General features: G+C 40.4%; 1 protein-coding gene across 6 annotated transcripts in view; it reads right to left on the reverse strand.

Moving 5' to 3' along the window:
- enah (ENAH actin regulator) overlaps positions 1 to 17,159 on the reverse strand; it is a 140,454-nt gene that overhangs the window by 41,593 nt on the left and 81,702 nt on the right. For all 6 annotated transcript variants that reach the window (XM_062550522.1, XM_062550519.1, XM_062550521.1 and 3 more), the window contains 2 exons: positions 15,391 to 15,463; positions 7,557 to 7,915 (listed from right to left, as the gene is read on the reverse strand). In XM_062550522.1, the coding sequence (XP_062406506.1) occupies positions 7,557 to 7,915; positions 15,391 to 15,463 (432 nt within the window). The remainder of the gene's footprint in view (positions 1 to 7,556; positions 7,916 to 15,390; positions 15,464 to 17,159) is intronic.

The raw sequence follows: 17,159 nt of genomic DNA on the forward strand, positions 1-17,159 counted from the left end.
GAAAATATTGCTCTGGAATTATGCAACTAACGCACTGTGTGCTACACTGTGTGCATCCAAAGCTCTCACACAGTGGAAAGAAAAGAAAACACAAAAACACATTAAATGTTAAAATAGCAACATATCAACCAAGAAAAGGCCCATGCCATAACTGTAACTGTCTTCATACATAAAAGATGAATGCTAAACTTTGATGAGTTAATGTCATGTTAAAGGAATATTTCGGTATTGAACACTTTAAGCCCGTTTTCTGTATTGCCTAGCATGAAAACGAGTGTTTGACACCGAAATCTCGAAGATTGAGTGTTTGTGGAATTTGGCAGCTTTAGAATGGAGCTATGTATGGCTTTAACATTGCTCGCTTTGTGCACTGACTATTCTGTCCTTAAAACACCCCTAAATGTGCGTTTTTAAAAATGTGCAGCTCACCGAGTGGTTCTATAGCAAGTTTCACAGTGAAATTCAAATTCTGTTGTGTTCTATTAGGCACACACGTTTGTGAGGTATCTGAAAAAGTACTTCCGGGATTTCGAAAATCATGATAAAAGATGACAGAAGCTGTATTTCGCTGCTAAACTTGTTACAGAAGATCGTTGAAGACCAGTAACCACTCGGTGAGCTGCACATTTTTAAACAAACGTTTAGGCGTGTTTTAAGGACAGAATAGTCCATGCACAAAGCGAGCAATGTTAAAGCCATACAGAGCTCCATTCTAAAGCTGCCAAATTCCACAAACAGGCTCAGTCGTCGAGATTTCGGTGTCAAACACTTGTTTTCATGCTAGGCAATACAGAAAACGGGCTTAAAGTGTAAAATACCGAAATATTCCTTTAAGGCATTTAAATAAGCATTTGGACACAATTTGCAGGGTTTATGCCTGAAAGCCAAGGTGCAATCTTGAAGAGTTTTCCAGTATAAAAGCAGTTAAGTATATGGTAATCAGCAATTCATAGTAGGAACAGTATACAAAAATGTACAACTTTTTAAGGTATGTCTCACAGACAACTAGTTTTGGCATCATCTTTAAATTCATTTTGAAGGTATATAATCATGTGACAGATAAACAGTGTTGGGAGTAACGGCGTTTAACACTAGAAGCGCCGTGCCGTTCTGACCCACCTATACCTAGAAGCACCCCGCTTTGACGTCTTACTAGCAGCGCAGTGCTGGTGTGAACTACTTAATGCGTGGCTGAGGCGGTCAAAAGACCGCTGAGTCCTCAGACTGGGACGCTGTTACTTACACATAATGATAGCTAGATGGCGCTTCGTGCACGAATCAAATCGTTTGGTCATAAATTCAGTTTGCACTAAGCCATGTGTCATTCGTGTCAGACTGTGTTGATAGTCTGTGTTTGTTTCATTATGACATACAGCAGGTTTGAGTTATCTGTTCATTTATTTGTGTTGATTTGTGTTTTTTGAGGTAAAAACTCTGGAAGAGTTCTTGAACAAACCTTACTTGACTTTCAACTTTTTCATAGTATTTCATTTTTTATATTTCGTTTTTACATTTTGTATGCTACTTAGAAATGTTATTTATAGGCTATTTTTAAAACGGAGGCATGCGTTTTGTGATTAGGAGCCTGACCCGACGGAACCGAGGGGAGGGATAAACAATTTCGACCCAACACCGGTGTTGTTGGATCTCGAGATCCGTAACACCGGCCAGCAGTTCGGGTTTGGGCAGATAATCTAAGCTCTAAAATGAATGGGTGGCTAGTTCTAATTCACTCCCCAAATTCACTTCTATTCATTTAATAGGTAGCCTATGTCAGGGCTGCCAAGTTTCAGAAAATGGCAAGGGTGAGTACGTTCGTCAACATTTTTTTGACTGGCGCTGCGCCACTCGCCACTGTACTATTATAGAAACAATATCCCAATCTTTTTGGTAAATCGATAGTAAATAGTGGTTTATTTACAGCAAATATGTAAGAAAATGCTTATACATTAGTCTGAGCTTTAAAAGGAAGATATACAACTTAGAAGATATACAACTATGAACGTATGTAGGCATACTAAGTAAGCCCAAATAAATGCATTAGAAAAGTTTGCCCGCAGATGAATGATTTGGCCGAAACTAATTTAAATTCGACGAGTTTCATCTGGAAATAATTCATAAGAATCGCTTGCCAATGTCCATTGTTAGATGCGCGCAGATGATGATTGGCCGAAACTAATTTAAATAGGCTACGACGAATTTCAGCTGAAAATAATTTTTACACATGTAGGCCTATGCCTAATAGAACAACGTCGCAATGCATAACAATTCGCTTTTCAAAACAAACTTGCATTTTACCACTGTAAATCGCCTCCATAGACTATGCCATGTAAATGAAAAGTAGTTATTAAAATAAATCACATATATAATATATATTGCACATATATAAAGGCCTATATGCTTTATGGTCAAATATTATTCTCATGCCCGACTGACAGGAAACTTATAGGAGGGAGCCCTTGCGACATCTGCTGTGAGAAAAGAGAACCGCAGCCTGAAAAAACATGGCCGAACGTGAGACTGGCAGTGTTGTCACATAAGTAAGAGCAAAATAGCTCTAAACTAGCTTGTACCGTGTGCTTTTGATCATGTAAAAGTACTGGGTGATGAAATGCGTATTTAGGAAAAGTCGTGAACGTAGGGTCCTGGAATTTAATTGAGTGAAAAGATTTTTTTTTCCTTTTAATCACTGTGGTCCCAAGACCGCAGCCCGGCAGCTCTAGGTATATCTAGGTCAAACCAACATGGCGCTTCAAGTAATACGTCTCAGCGGTCAAATGACGCTGGTGCTTGGCGCTTCTAGTGTTAACCACAGTACCAACTAGAAAAGCACTCCGAGAGCGCAGCTACCTCCGCCTGCATTGTTCTTCCTAGGTTATCATACATTTTAACCAAAACTATTCAGATCGCCACCACGTGGCCATACCATGCCATTACACCACTAAGCTAAATACATAAATGCCCCTGGAATCCCGAAAGAATTATGGATCAGTCCCAAAATGTTATCATTTCTTCCTGGGGCCATGTCTGACCTTCCCTGAAAATCTCATCGAAATCCATCCATTACTTTTTGAGTTATCTTGCTAACAGACAGACAAACAAACAAACGCCGGTCCCCGATGAAAACATATACCTCCTTGGCAGAGGTAAATGATCGGTGTCCTTCATTGCAGGGTTTGCGAATACCATAATAGTAGCCTACCAAAAGCGCAGACCAACATGCAAATTAGCAAGTAGCAAGAATGAGTCAGTCTTTTAATTAATATGTAGTCAACAGGCGCAATCACTGAGTGACAAGAAAAACTACAACTTTGCGATTTTTGGTTGGGCGTCTGTGATTTTTGGTGAGGCGCACCTGACATTAGTTGCGTTTCCATCCAACTCATGCGAATTAGTAGTTGCGTTTCCATCCAACTCATGTAAATTAGTGATGCGCATTCATGGTAATGTCCATAAATAAAATGTGCATTAGTCCCCGTTTCCAACACTGGTTGACAGTGACGTTGGAAGTATTTTCTGAGGGGGTCCGGATGATGTCAGCGGGAGTCCAGAGCTTTCTCCACCGCAAAATTTGACATTTGGACTGTTAAACACACCATTTTAACACAGTTTTTGATGGGACAGAAATACAGAACAGAGAAAGCAGTGCCCATCTTCTGTCTGCAATAGGCTATCACTTCACTGCTTGACACTATCCAACATGGATAAATGTTGCATGTTAACTATGGATAGAACCTTTCAGAAAGTATTTATTGTGCAAGTGGGTTAGCAAAACCAAAGCTTTTGGTGAATGGAGATGCAGATCACCCTAATTTATTTGTTTGTGCAACAGCCCGTTCACTCAAGTAACAGTGAAATACATGTTTTACTTTTAATATGTGCTATGTAATCGCTTTTATATTACTATTTGCTACAATATTTACCGCTGTTATAACAAGTTGTGACTTATGCCCATTAAACTTTAAACTTTTTAAACAGTCTAATTTCAAGTAGCCTACAGTAGGTGAGACCCATGTCTATATCACTGGGCTATGAATTAATGCATGATAGGCCTACGTTATAATATCTATTTTGTAAGGACATGTAAAAGACATAGGACTAGGCTAATGACAACTGTACGCTCAAATTCAAAAACTTTTGAAGCCTACCTCAATAGCCTAAAACATTTTTGCAAAGGTAATTGTGTTACATATACCAGGATAACTAGTGCCAATCCATATGTCGATTTTTGGATTAGACTACCCAGTCTCTGCTGTTTTCATGGACAGCAAGGATCCACTTTGGTCGTTGTTTTAAGTAGCGTTGTTTTATTGCTTATACACACGCCATCTCCAGTGGTTCAGGCTTACTTGCGCAGACGCGCACATATTGAATGAGTGCGGACCCCACCACCCCTGAAATTGCATGCCTCTTCATTTGATAACATTAAATTAAGAAATATTTTCTAATCTGGAAAATGTTAAGTTTCTTTTTCTTTCGGTCCACGGTTCCATATTAGCCTACTGTTCAATTGTGCTGTAAATGATAAGCATTCTACTCGTCGAGGAGACCCTAACCTTCATAGCCAGAAAAAGCATGCTCTGGGAACAGAACACAGTTGCCTGTCCAATGTATCCATGGGTCTGTCTACAAGGAAAATGACAAGTGTCTTGTTGCGGTTTGCTTTAGATTCAGCAAGTCCGGGTTTGAAGAATTATGCAGAATGATAGGCCTAGATGTTGCCCCCAGTAGGCTACTCATTGTCAGACACCTATCCCAGGGCAATTTCAGAGCATACGATGGGCCGAGAATTTCTTGTAGCCTACTGGCGCGAGTCTGCTGAGATTCTCTGAAGGTTGCATCACGCCATGCAAATAAATAGTTTCCATCACCTTTATTCGCATTATACCTTATGCGCATCGAGAGTTAATCCACCCCTCTCTAGTGAATCAAATATCTATGCACATTAGACATTTTAATGTGCATTTCACATGTTTCCAACAGGGATTTCTTATTGAAATACTTGAAATGCGCATTAGAACGTTGGATGGAAACACAACAATTGATGGTATCACTAACCGGAACTACCAAGGAACGATACAAGTGCGACTACCCAGGGGCAGTAGTTCAAATGACCAAACTTTGCCTCCTTGCTTGCGATTGAGAGTTTGAACTACCTTCTCTAGCAACACCAAATCCAAGAACAACGGTGCGAACTACCAAGGTTGTGACACAAGTGATGTGTGAAGCTTCTCTTGGTGCGTGCATGTAGTTCTGCATTAAGTTAATTTTGATAACGTGTTCACTAACTTTTCTTTACAGAAAATTGTAAATAGCCTACTGTCATGCAGTTAATGGGATACTGTGCATTCAATGTGTGTGCGCGTCTGCGCAAGTGAAACCAAACGTCATCATAAAGACACCTTTCTCAACAACTTTTCTGTTCAATCTGGACCAGTAGCAGAACTGCCATTAATTCCACCGGACGTTTCCCTTATCTACCCCGTTTCTGTTACATTTTTGGCTGGTGGTGAGCCGTAGGATTTTTTTAATGTAAAAATGTACCGTGGTTCAAAATAGATTGAAAAACACTGACCTACTCTGTTCACTGAATGCTTGGACAGTGCTGTGTAAAGAATTACACAAATAGGCCTACATAAATTGGCTTTATTACTACTTTATTTTCTGTCCATCTCAGAAGATAAAGTTACATTCATTCTACATTGCACTGCAATCCTAGCCTAGAAATATAGACACCCCTAGCGGCAGCAAATCTAATTCTAGTCTAGTAACTCTTCGCTGGGCTTTGGCAGCAATCACGAACCAATCACATCGTGTATACAGTCGGTGGGCGGGCTTAACATAATGATGACTGATATGCGACCAGAAGTTGCACCCGTTAAGCATCCTGTTACTTGAAAACAAGATGATTCGTTAAAGCTATCCTATTGCGTGGAGAGGGAATTTGAAAGACAACCGTTTATCCCACCCCTCCTATTGAGCCCTGCTATGGTGAGTTTCTAGACCCTACCATCTTGATGTGGGTCTAGCTCGCTAGGCTACTGCAATCCGGCACACCGAGCCAAAGCGCGAGTCAGAGTAGAATCTCAAACTTCCACGCCACGGTCCGTGTTGCTAATCACTGTGCCGTCTACGTCCACTACATAGTAAGGGTTTGTAGGCAGACTTATACTTCATAGGCCTGAGCGTCACATTCATGAAATTTCTCTTAGCTAACAAACTGGCAGTTGTATGTGTTCGCTGAACAAAGATGAAGATGAAAATGAAGCACAACTTTTTCAACTAAAACTTAATTTGAACAGATATTACTGCTGAAACCGTCAGAATTCTTCACTTTCTGCTGACAAAACAAGGAATGTCCCCAAAGGGAAAAAAGTCAGATTTTGCCAAATTTGGTTTTACTCATTTTGAGTAGGCCTAAACTGTTCACCTCTGGCCCTAGCTTGATAAAAACAAAAGGTTCTGATTTAGCCATCATTCTTACATTACAGTATCAATCAATCACACTGCCACAATGCTACAGCGGACTCACTGGCTCTGGCCGCGCGCCAGAGCCAGTGAGTGCACGCATTGAAACGTGAGAGGTATGTATCAACTCGTCTTAGTTAAGGGAATAAGGTAGTTTAATATGAAAAAACAGTGAAGTGTTCCTTTAAACTGCCACCTCGTGGCGATAAGCTCATTTCACACAGCTGCATGAATCATGGAAAGTGTGAGTGAAATGGCAACTTCTAAAATGGGATTTGGGTTTATGGTAAGGTCATGTTCAATTTAGATCTGCTGCATGAAGCAGAGTGAGAGGACACCCGTAATGCTGTATGTTTGATAAATAGGTCCATCTCATCTCAAAGTTTTGCACAATTGGAATATAAACTATAAATTCCGTGTTATTTGCTCTCTTTTTTAAAGTAAGTATTGTGAGAGATCCGGCCTATTAAAATAAAACATCTAGGGCTATATCCCCGAATGCCCATACCTAACGACATCACTGTGGGTCAATCTTTGTATGAAGTCAGACCTGTGTTTACCGGGCAGAAAGGTTTGACAAATGTAATGTAGTAACTATGGAACTCATGCACTCCGGTAAGCAGCTCATGCTCCAAAGCAACTAACTATGTCTAACCCCTGACTTTCAGACTAGGAAGTGCTGGCAACTGCCCACCTGCCCTGGATAACAGAGCTCTGAGTTAAATGTAGCCATCTTGAGCATCACCCACACAATTAAAATGAAGAATGGATGCATGGGAGCAGATGAGGTACCACGGAGTAGCATCATGCTAACTCACATGCATCAAGCTTACAAGTTATAGGTACTGTAAACACTGTAGCCTAAAATACTGTTGCTACAGAGGTATAGTCAAAGTGAAAACATCACTTAAAAACAGAAAAACAGGTACTGCAAATACAAAGGGATAAGGGTAAACTTGTAAACTTCACACTTGTAAATACATAACAGAATTAGATTAACGTTGAGCATGAAGCCCATTCCCCTGTTGACAGTTGTTCAGTAGTTCTATTGTACTGTGTAGGGTGTGGATCAAGAAATACAGACTCACCAGCATTAGAGATGCGTCTGCCTCTTTCCCAGTCCATCTGTTCTTTATCCAACTGCTCCTGCTCCCTATCTTGCTTCTCTCTTTCCATCCTCTCTTGCTCTATCAGTTCTTTCTCCAGCCGCTCACGCTCTAGCTGGTCACGCTCCTGCTGGTCTTGTTCCTGACGCTCTTGTTCTTGCCGTTCCTGTTCTTGGCGCTGGCGCTCTGCACGTTCTCGTTGTAACTGCTCCCTATCCAACCTGTCCCGCTCTAAACGTTCACGTTCTTGCCGCTCCTGCTCCAGACGATCCCGCTCCTGCGACTCACGCTCTTGCCGTTCCCGTTCCTGATCCTTCTGGCGCTGAAGTTCTTGCTGCTGCCTGAGGGCATTAGGCGAGAGAAAAAAACCAGAATGTATACAGAGGGGAGTGAAGAACTGAAAATGTAGCAAACATGTAGCAAACATGTAGCAAGATATCTTGTCCACGCAGTTCATCAACTTGGACAAACATACAGAACATTTATCTATTAATTCCAGGCATAAATGTCTGTCTGGAAGTTGAACAGCCACATTTGTATCTATCTCTCGAACCGTCAAATTGTCACTTGCCATGTGTTGTGTCAAGCATATTGGCCCTCATTTAACAACAGAGCGTAGAAACCAGCGTATATCTGAGCGCAGAAATCATCTTACGACGGGGCTCACGTGTGATTCATCAAACTTTCGTATCACTCCAATTCCAGCGTAAGAATGAACGTTTGTTGATAAATGTGGCGGCTGGAAACAAGCGTGATAAATATCACGCCCCTATATTATGCTCATTTTAATGGCCTCGCCCCTAGAATTTACAACATGAAGGTGCATTATACGTCCAAAAAAGATCATTAGTGATCTCGAGCCACAGTGACGTCCAGCTGAACCTTGTTAATTTTGACAGCTAGAAGCTGTCATCAAGGAAGGCGGGAAACTAGAGCGATTTGAGCGCAACAGACTTTATTTTCGCAGAGAGAACGCATCATACTATAAATACATTCATTACAAAACCGTACGACACTGAAATGTGCCCTTTTAAAATATATGCCTAGGCCTAATTCATGAATGTTGCGTTTGCCAAAGAGAAAGTAATCATCGCCTATGGCTATTCTAAGCCATGAAATGTGTCAATATAATATGCTTCATTACAGAAAATAGGCTGCACATGTTCAGGAGATAGTCCGAGATAGTCCGTCAATTCAACTATTCAACTTTCTAATGCACCGCCGATTTACTGCTGCGCGATGCATGCCGTCTGAAAAACTTGCGTACACGAGTTCAGACTAGACGCAGGGGCGTAGCGTGCGACGGTGCAGGCGGTGCAACGCACCGGGGCCCCGGAGCTTCGCAGGGCCCTTTACATTTCGGAATTTGCCCCGCACCTCCTCGCTTTGCGACATAAAGTCAACTATTGTCATCAATGACGCTATCTCTTCCTATATAGCGACGTGGGCGAACTGATTGCTATTTAAATCCTTCACTATCTCCTACAACTTGGTCTCATGGTGGCACCTATCCATTCCCCAATTCTTGTATTTTCTCCTACTTTCCATATCATTTTGATTTTACTAATGACATTTCAATGTTAGAATCAAAATTAATCAATAAAACTAATACCATTAATGATTATTTTATCGTCAACTTACAAGATGTTGTAACATGGCCTGCTGGGAAATCTGTTTGTCCAGTCATAACATTTTTACGTCATCTCTGATCATAGGCTGCTGCACATGCTAGCAAATGTAAACAGGTAGGCTATAGGCTACTACTCTTACTAAAGTCGTGGAAAGTCAGCAAATTAATAAAGACAAATCTGAGGAGTGCCATGGGTCAGGAGCGACTGAGTGGATTGGTCATACTCTCCATCGAAAATGACAGGGCGAGGACATTGGATTTCACCACAATAGTGAACGAGTTTGCTGAGCAAAAGACACGCAAAGTAGACCTACACTTCTGACGGGTGAGTCCAAGGGTTTTTGCTTATACGGCAACTGATCGGCGAACAGGTTAGTTAAATGGCCGCTGTGCCATAATTTGTGTCTGTTTGTTCTTTGATGAGTTTGCAGAGAGAGGCGCGCTCAAACTCCAAGATATCTCCTTCTTCGGGTGCGAGTTAAATATCGTATTCCAATGTGCAAAAGAACCGCACTCACTAGCTAATTATCTTATAGCCTACTTTATTGTAGCACCATGCCTATAAAACAAACGCGTTTCGGCGTCAAGCCGTCCTCAGTGTGTTCTTTGATGAGGCCATTGTTGTGCTGCAAGGGAACGTGGTGTGTTCAGTTGAATGAATTTGTATGCATTCTGTTTTTGATCGTAGGCTGTGTGCAAGTTACGCAAATAGTCGCTGTCCATGTAATAATGACCGTGCGTGCGTTCTTTCCCTCTGTGGTCGGTCGGTGTGTGTCTTGAGATATACAGGGATGGGTCGAGATAGCGGGGGGGGGGGTCCAGCGCCAGACTTGCACCGGGGCCTTGCGCAACTACGCTACGCTACTGACTAGACGTGAGATTTGAGCGTAGCCACCGATCACGTTCACATTGATAAATGCCATACTTTGCGTGGAAACAAGCGTACGCCTGTTTTACGCCTGTTTTTGGTCGTACGCTCGTTTGATAAATGAGGGCCAATGTGTGCCTTCATGAATATCAGGAATACAGTATTTTCTCATGTCATATCAGTAGTTTATACAGTCCCCTCCATAAGTATTGGAACACTTTATTTAAGGCATTCAAATCAATTTCCAAAAGATGATTTTATATTCCTCTTTATAGTCAACTTCAGCATGTGTTCCAATACTATATATTGGAACACTGTATATCAATGCTGTATATCAATATCATACTGATATAATATATTCATATAATGTAATGGCTATCAGTCCAGTCTATACAGGTTTTCAAATATTCTTCTCCGCTTGCATTCCAGATTATTGAAATGTTATTTCAATAACATGTCCCTTCATTCGAATTGAGGTATTTATGGAAACGTGGGTCATCCTGATACAAACGGAATTGTGAGATTGGTGCATTGTTACAGCTCTACTTCAAACTCATTTTGATGCTACACTGACTTGAATAAATTCTGTCACTGTCATTGCGTGCCTGGAATGCTTGATGTTGCACTATGAAACGTCAGGGTGGAATCATGGTAGGATTGAATAGGATCATCACCCATTTAGTCGTTAATGGTCTTTATTACTTTATTGACTAAGGTGCTCTCCCCAGCTCACCTTGACCTAGACTGAAGAGCTATCCTGAAACCCATGCCGTCCAGCCCAGCAGCAACCATTACCCCTAAACTAATATCTTATGGAACAGACATGGTATTAATCAATAAACATATGTTACACTTGTACAGAAGTTACAAAAGACTCATAATGACATTGAAATCCAATTGTGCCCATTATTTTACAATAATTTTTAATTCATTTAAAATTACACGTGCAATCACTGTGCATAAGATGATATACGTGACGCAAAGATACACCACGGGAACACAGAAGAACCCCTCAGATACCCCTCTTGTGTTCTCCTATCGTCCAATGAACTGGCCGCAAGAGGAGAGCTTGCCCGTGAAGTCCTTTTCCTCGTAATGCTTGTTATTATAATGAATGAGATTTATGAGCATAATTGTCCATCTCTACTTCTACTCAGTTGGCCACCACAAGTAGAAATAATTGATGTGTTTGATTGATTTGTTGCCATTTACGCTGCTGCCATTAGATCCAGGTTTCCCATGAATGTCCGATTCACCCTCAATACATACACAGTCACTAATCAATAATAAACAGTTTGTTAAAATCATGTTGTGAGTCTTTTATGTTCATAGTTCATATTGTAACAGTTGTTAGCTCTATGACATTGGTGTAAGGTTACTAGTGTATAGTACAGGCAATAGTATACATTCACTACAAACTGTCTGAATATGTGATTTATATTGACAGAATTGCAACAATGTATTAGAAGGTTATAAAGTTTATATTTGCTCCATTCTATATCAGTAATCTTAGATCAAGACCAAGTAGTTAGATTCAGGATTTAAGCAAAAATGTAGATAATATGACTGCCGCCAAGTCCTGCGCATTATCTCTGCAAAAGTCAGTCATAAAAAGTCCCCACTTCGGATCAAAATGAATCAAAACAATGGTTCCATCTTATCCTTGTGGGGCTACATGCCCACCAAGTTTTGTGCACCCCGGCCTTTCAGTATCATGGGAATCCCCGGAAATTACTGAAGAAAAAAAAAGTCCGTAAGATGATAAAACTCTGACTAAACATATATGACCTCCGCTTTGCTGCATGGTGGTCATTATAAATTCACCTATTCAGTGTGAATAAAAGATTGTTGAATAATACCTAATGAATGCGTAATGACGCATAGGTATGAGGTATACTATGCAGTTTCAGGTATTTTTGGCGACTGTAGCTCCCCCTAGAGATGTGATAATTATGTTTATATTTTACTCTAAATAACTCTAAATAACATTATCATTATCTGACATGTTAGAATAGAATAGAATAGAATATACTTTAATGTCCCCATGGGGAAATGTTCTGTGGTTAACAAATCTGGCAGCTTCTTTTACATTTTCGTTTAGACCTACTAGTGCGTTGTCTTTGCATATTAGGTGGAATATTAGCCTTAGATGTGCTCATTTTATTTTAAGTAGAAGAACTGAAACCATTCAGTCTTAAATTACAAATCAAGCACTTCATTCAATGGTTACTTTTCAGGTTTATTGTTTTCTTAAATGTGCTGACAAAGGACATTTTTGTGAAGACTTGATTATATCGGTCTTATGTTAGCAATTGGCAGCCCATATCGGTCATCGGCTATGGCTAATGGGGGGGGGGGGGGGGGGGGGGATATATATATTTAAAAAAAATCGGTATCGCCATTGGCACTAAAAACAAAATCCATGTCAGTCAATCCCGAAATCAAAGTATCTAAATTCATCATCTTAAAAAACAAATTTGTGAATTGATGAAATAAAAAGCATAGGTCCTTTCTTCTTTTATGTTCAGTATTTTGCCGTTTGTTTTGCATTAATTTAATTTGAACTGTTCACTTCCTTTGACTCATATTAAAGCAACACTAAAGAGTTTTTCGTGCCTTAAAATAATGTTTCCAAAATCATTTCAGCGGTTCATCAACTCATAACAGGGTGAACGGCACTTCATATACAGTGCCTATAGAAAGTCATCATACCCTTTTGAAATAGTTACTTTTTTTTGTCTTACAGCCTGAAATCAAAACCCATTTTTAAAAAAATCTTTTCCAGTTTTATTAACAAATTTAGCTGTACAACATCAAAATAATGAAAAAAAAGTAAACAGTTCTGAAAATTAATAAAAAATTAAAAACTAGAATAACAGGGTTGGAAAAGTCATCATACCCCTGACTTAATACTTTGTAAAGCTTCCTTTTGCTTTCATTACAGCCATCAATCTGTTTGGATATGTCTCTATTATAGCTTTGCACACCTAGATAGGGGAATATTTGCCCAATTTTCCGTACAGAAATGTTAAAATTTTTTCAAATTCTATAGGGAATGGCGATGGACTGCTCTCTTCAAGTCAATCCACATATTTTCTATAGGATTTAAGTCAGGGCTCTGACTTTGCCACTCAAGGATATTCACCATCCTATCCTTAAGCCACTGCTTTGTTCTTTTGGCAGTATGTTTAGGATTATTGTCGTGTTGGAAGGCGAATGACCTCCCCATCCTCAGCTGTCTAGGAGAGGGACGCAGGTTTTCCTTGAGAATATGGGTGTACTTGGCAGCATCCATTTTCCCTTCTATCCTGACCAATTGCCCAGTTCCCGCTGAAAAGAAACATCCCCACAACATAATGTTGCCCCCACCATGCTTCACACTAGGCATGGTGTGTTTTGGGTGGTGTACTGTGTTGGTTTTCGCCAAACATTGCGCTTGGAGTTCAGTGCAAAAACACATCTGGAATATTCTGCTACCATGTGGAAAAAGCTTATATGGTCAGATGAGACTAAGATCGAACTTTTTGGAGACTAAGATTGAAGTTTTTGGACTGAGCTCCAGGCGCTAACCAAACACAGTATACACACCCAAACACACCCAAAACACACCATACCTACTTTGAAGCATGGTGGGGGCAACATTATGTTTTGGGGATGTTTCTCTTCAGCGGGGACTGGGCAATTGGTCAGGATAGAAGGGAAATTGGATGCTGCCAAGTACACCAAAATTCTTGAGGAAAACCTGCGTCCCTCCCCTAAACAGCTGAGGATGGGGAGGTCATTCGCCTTCCAACACGACAAAAATCCTAAACATACTGCCAAAAGAACAAAGCAGTGGCTTAAGGATAGGATGGTGAATATCCTTGAGTGGCAAAGTCAGAGCCCTGACTTAAATCCTATAGAAAATATGTGGATTGACTTGAAGAGAGCAGTCCATCGCCATTCCCTACAGAATTTGACTAAGTTTTAACATTTCTGTACGGAAAATTGGGCAAATATTCCCCTATCTAGGTGTGCAAAGCTATAATAGAGACATATCCAAACAGATTGATGGCTGTAATGAAAACAAAAGGAAGCTTGACAAAGTATTAAGTCAGGGGTATGATGACTTTTCCAACCCTGTTATTCTAGTTTTTTATTTTTTATTAATTTTCAGAACTGTTGACTTTTTTTTCATTATTTTGATGTTGTACAGCTACATTTGTAAATAAAACTGGAAAAGATTTTTTTTTAAATGGGTTTTGATTTCAGGCTGTAAGACAAAAAAAGTAACTATTTCAAAAGGGTATGATAACTTTCTATAGGCACTGTATATGCACAGACTTCAGGGTCTTATTGGAACGGACCACCTCTGCTGTGGGCTTGTGTGACTGGTGCTCCAGTCATGCCTCCCATGGTGGCTACCGACCACACCTGTGCTGGTGCTGACTACCCTCCACCATGCCTTAGTTATGCTGCTATAGCATAGCACTGTCATGGACTTCTCATGTGTCATGCCGTACAACTCTCTCTCCCCTCTCCCTCTGTCTCTCTCAACTCTCCCTCCTCCCTCTCTCTCTGTCCTGTCATTCAACTCCCTCTCCCCCTCTGCCTTTTCCCTCTATAGTATAATAATTCATATCCCCATTGATATACTTATTAATACCAACCATCATGACTTATAGTAATACTAACACACTTTATTTCTCTTCCCTTTCCCCTATACCTCACCTGTGAGGTGAACCATTACCAGTCATCAGCCATCTTTGTGCCTGGCCCTCATTACACCTGAAGTCCCATCCCCCTGAGTGCCATTGCCATCAGCATCCCTATGACTGCCTTACCATCACCTGCTGTGGTTCCCTGCCAGGATCCCCGATTCTTCCTATATGTATCTCCAATTCTAGGGAGTTTTTCCTTGCCCCTGTTGCTCATGGGCTCTCTTTGAAGGTTTTAACACTCTGTAAAGCACCATGAGACATGTGTAATGTTTTGGCGCTCTATAAATAAAATTGAATTGAATTGAATTGAAATTCTGCTTTCACTTCGCGACCCTCCAACGGCTATAACCGCACTATGTAACTTTACCAGATCGGGTAGTGTATCTGTAGTTTGATTAAATGAGACATCAAATTTGACTTGCTTCGATGTCGCAATACATCATACTTTCATAAAATCATGCAACATATTCTACCTTGTCTGTCGACATCGTTATTTGTTAGATAAACAAATAACGTGTGTGCAACAGAGGAAAAGTGCTTTAGTGTTGCTTTAAATATTACTTTGTGTGGGCAATTATATACAAACAGCCATATGAAAGCCTGTGGCAGCTGATTCACCTTCTCTGCATCTCTAGGTCCTCTGGTGAAGGGCCATTCTGAACCTGAGGGCTTTGTCGAGGCAATGTTGAACCTGTTGAAAACAGAGATACGCAGAATCTAAGTACATGTACATATCCAAAAATAACTTTCAAACACACACACACAGAGTTGACAATTGGCAACAACATTGTTGCATAAAAAGATGAATATGACCCAACAGATGTCTGATGAAATAAAAACTATAGTATAAGTTTAAGTGGCCTATGCTCTTTTGATCCCGTGAGAGAAATTCAGCTTCTGCATTTATCCCAATCCGTGAATTAGTGAAACACACACTAACCCGGAGCAGTGAGCTGCCTGCTCAACAGCGGCGCTCGGGGAGCAGTGAGGGGTTAGGTGCCCTTGCTCAAGGGCATTTAAAGTGTAACTGCACCCTAAAATATGTTTTTTGAGCTGTTGATTGATTGAAATTACTCATAACAGGGTTCATACTAGTGGTGGGCCGTTATCGGCGTTAACGTGCTGCGTTAACATGCAACTCATATCGGGCGATAAAAAAAATATAGGCGTTAATCTATTCTCAAAGTTGGGCTGGGAGCTGGGTCTATACCACACAAGCTATGATCACTTTCACCTTGATATTTTAGCGCGAAATGTTTACGAGCGCTAAAGTATGAAAAAAAGTCTAGGTCGCACTGGTGCACCGGACGCTGCTCGGCTGCTTTCTTTCACAAGTTGTCATTGTAGACTATGCGTGCAACTTTACCAAACAAGGGCGTGTCTAAGGGGAGGCTGGGGGAGGCAGGGCCTCCCCAAAGATAACCCCTGCCCCCCCTAGAGAAATTATCTGCGACAGGCGAAAAATGGACACCTATAGGCCTACTTCTCTGTTGGATTACTCACGAAGTTCTAGTCATACTGATATATGCGTGTGACTTGTTGACAGAGCACAATCTTAGCTTTCTGGTATTAAGATTGTTGCTGTAATAAGGGTTTGCGAGAAAATCAACATGAATACGTGAAATGCAATACAGTAGCCTATTAACATTACGCGCATTATCGCGACGGGCAGAAAATGCAAAATGCACACCCATTCGTCTGTGTTGGATTGCCCACTGTGGTGTGGCTCCCAAATCAAATCAAGAAAGTATCAATTCAATTCAATTCAATTCAATTTTATTTATAGAGCGCCAAAACATTACACATGTCTCATGGCGCTTTACAGAGTGTTAAACCTTCAAAGAGAGCCCATGAGCAACAGGGGCAAGGAAAAACTCCCTGGAATTGGGGATACATATAGGAAGAAACCTCAGACAGATCCACGACTCAAGGGCCCAACCCATCTGCCTAGGGTCAGTTTTGAAAGTATCAAAATGCTTAACCTATTATCAATATCAAAACAATTGTTACACACTCTTATGTATTTTTTGGTAACACTTTATAATAACTACACACAATTCATCATCTATTAAGCATTTGTTAACTATTAGTTAATGGTTTGTTCATCATTAGTAATTAATTGTTCATGCATAATTTATCATCACTTAAGCATTTGTTCACAAAGTTATGATTGGTTTGTTCATAGTGAATAAGCCTATTTCTAAAATATGTATAAATTGTTGCTAATACTTAATATAACATGCAATAACATTTCGTTAATGAAATACTATTCATTGTTTAACAGTTGTTACATGTGCACTAATGATTAGTAAGGATGTGAATACATGTTTTATAAACCACTTCCTAATACTATAATTCATGATTAACTCAGGAGTTACAAGTGGTTA

The sequence above is a fragment of the Sardina pilchardus genome, chromosome 12 (assembly GCF_963854185.1).
Source record: "Sardina pilchardus chromosome 12, fSarPil1.1, whole genome shotgun sequence".
Taxonomy (NCBI): Eukaryota; Metazoa; Chordata; class Actinopteri; order Clupeiformes; family Clupeidae; genus Sardina; species Sardina pilchardus.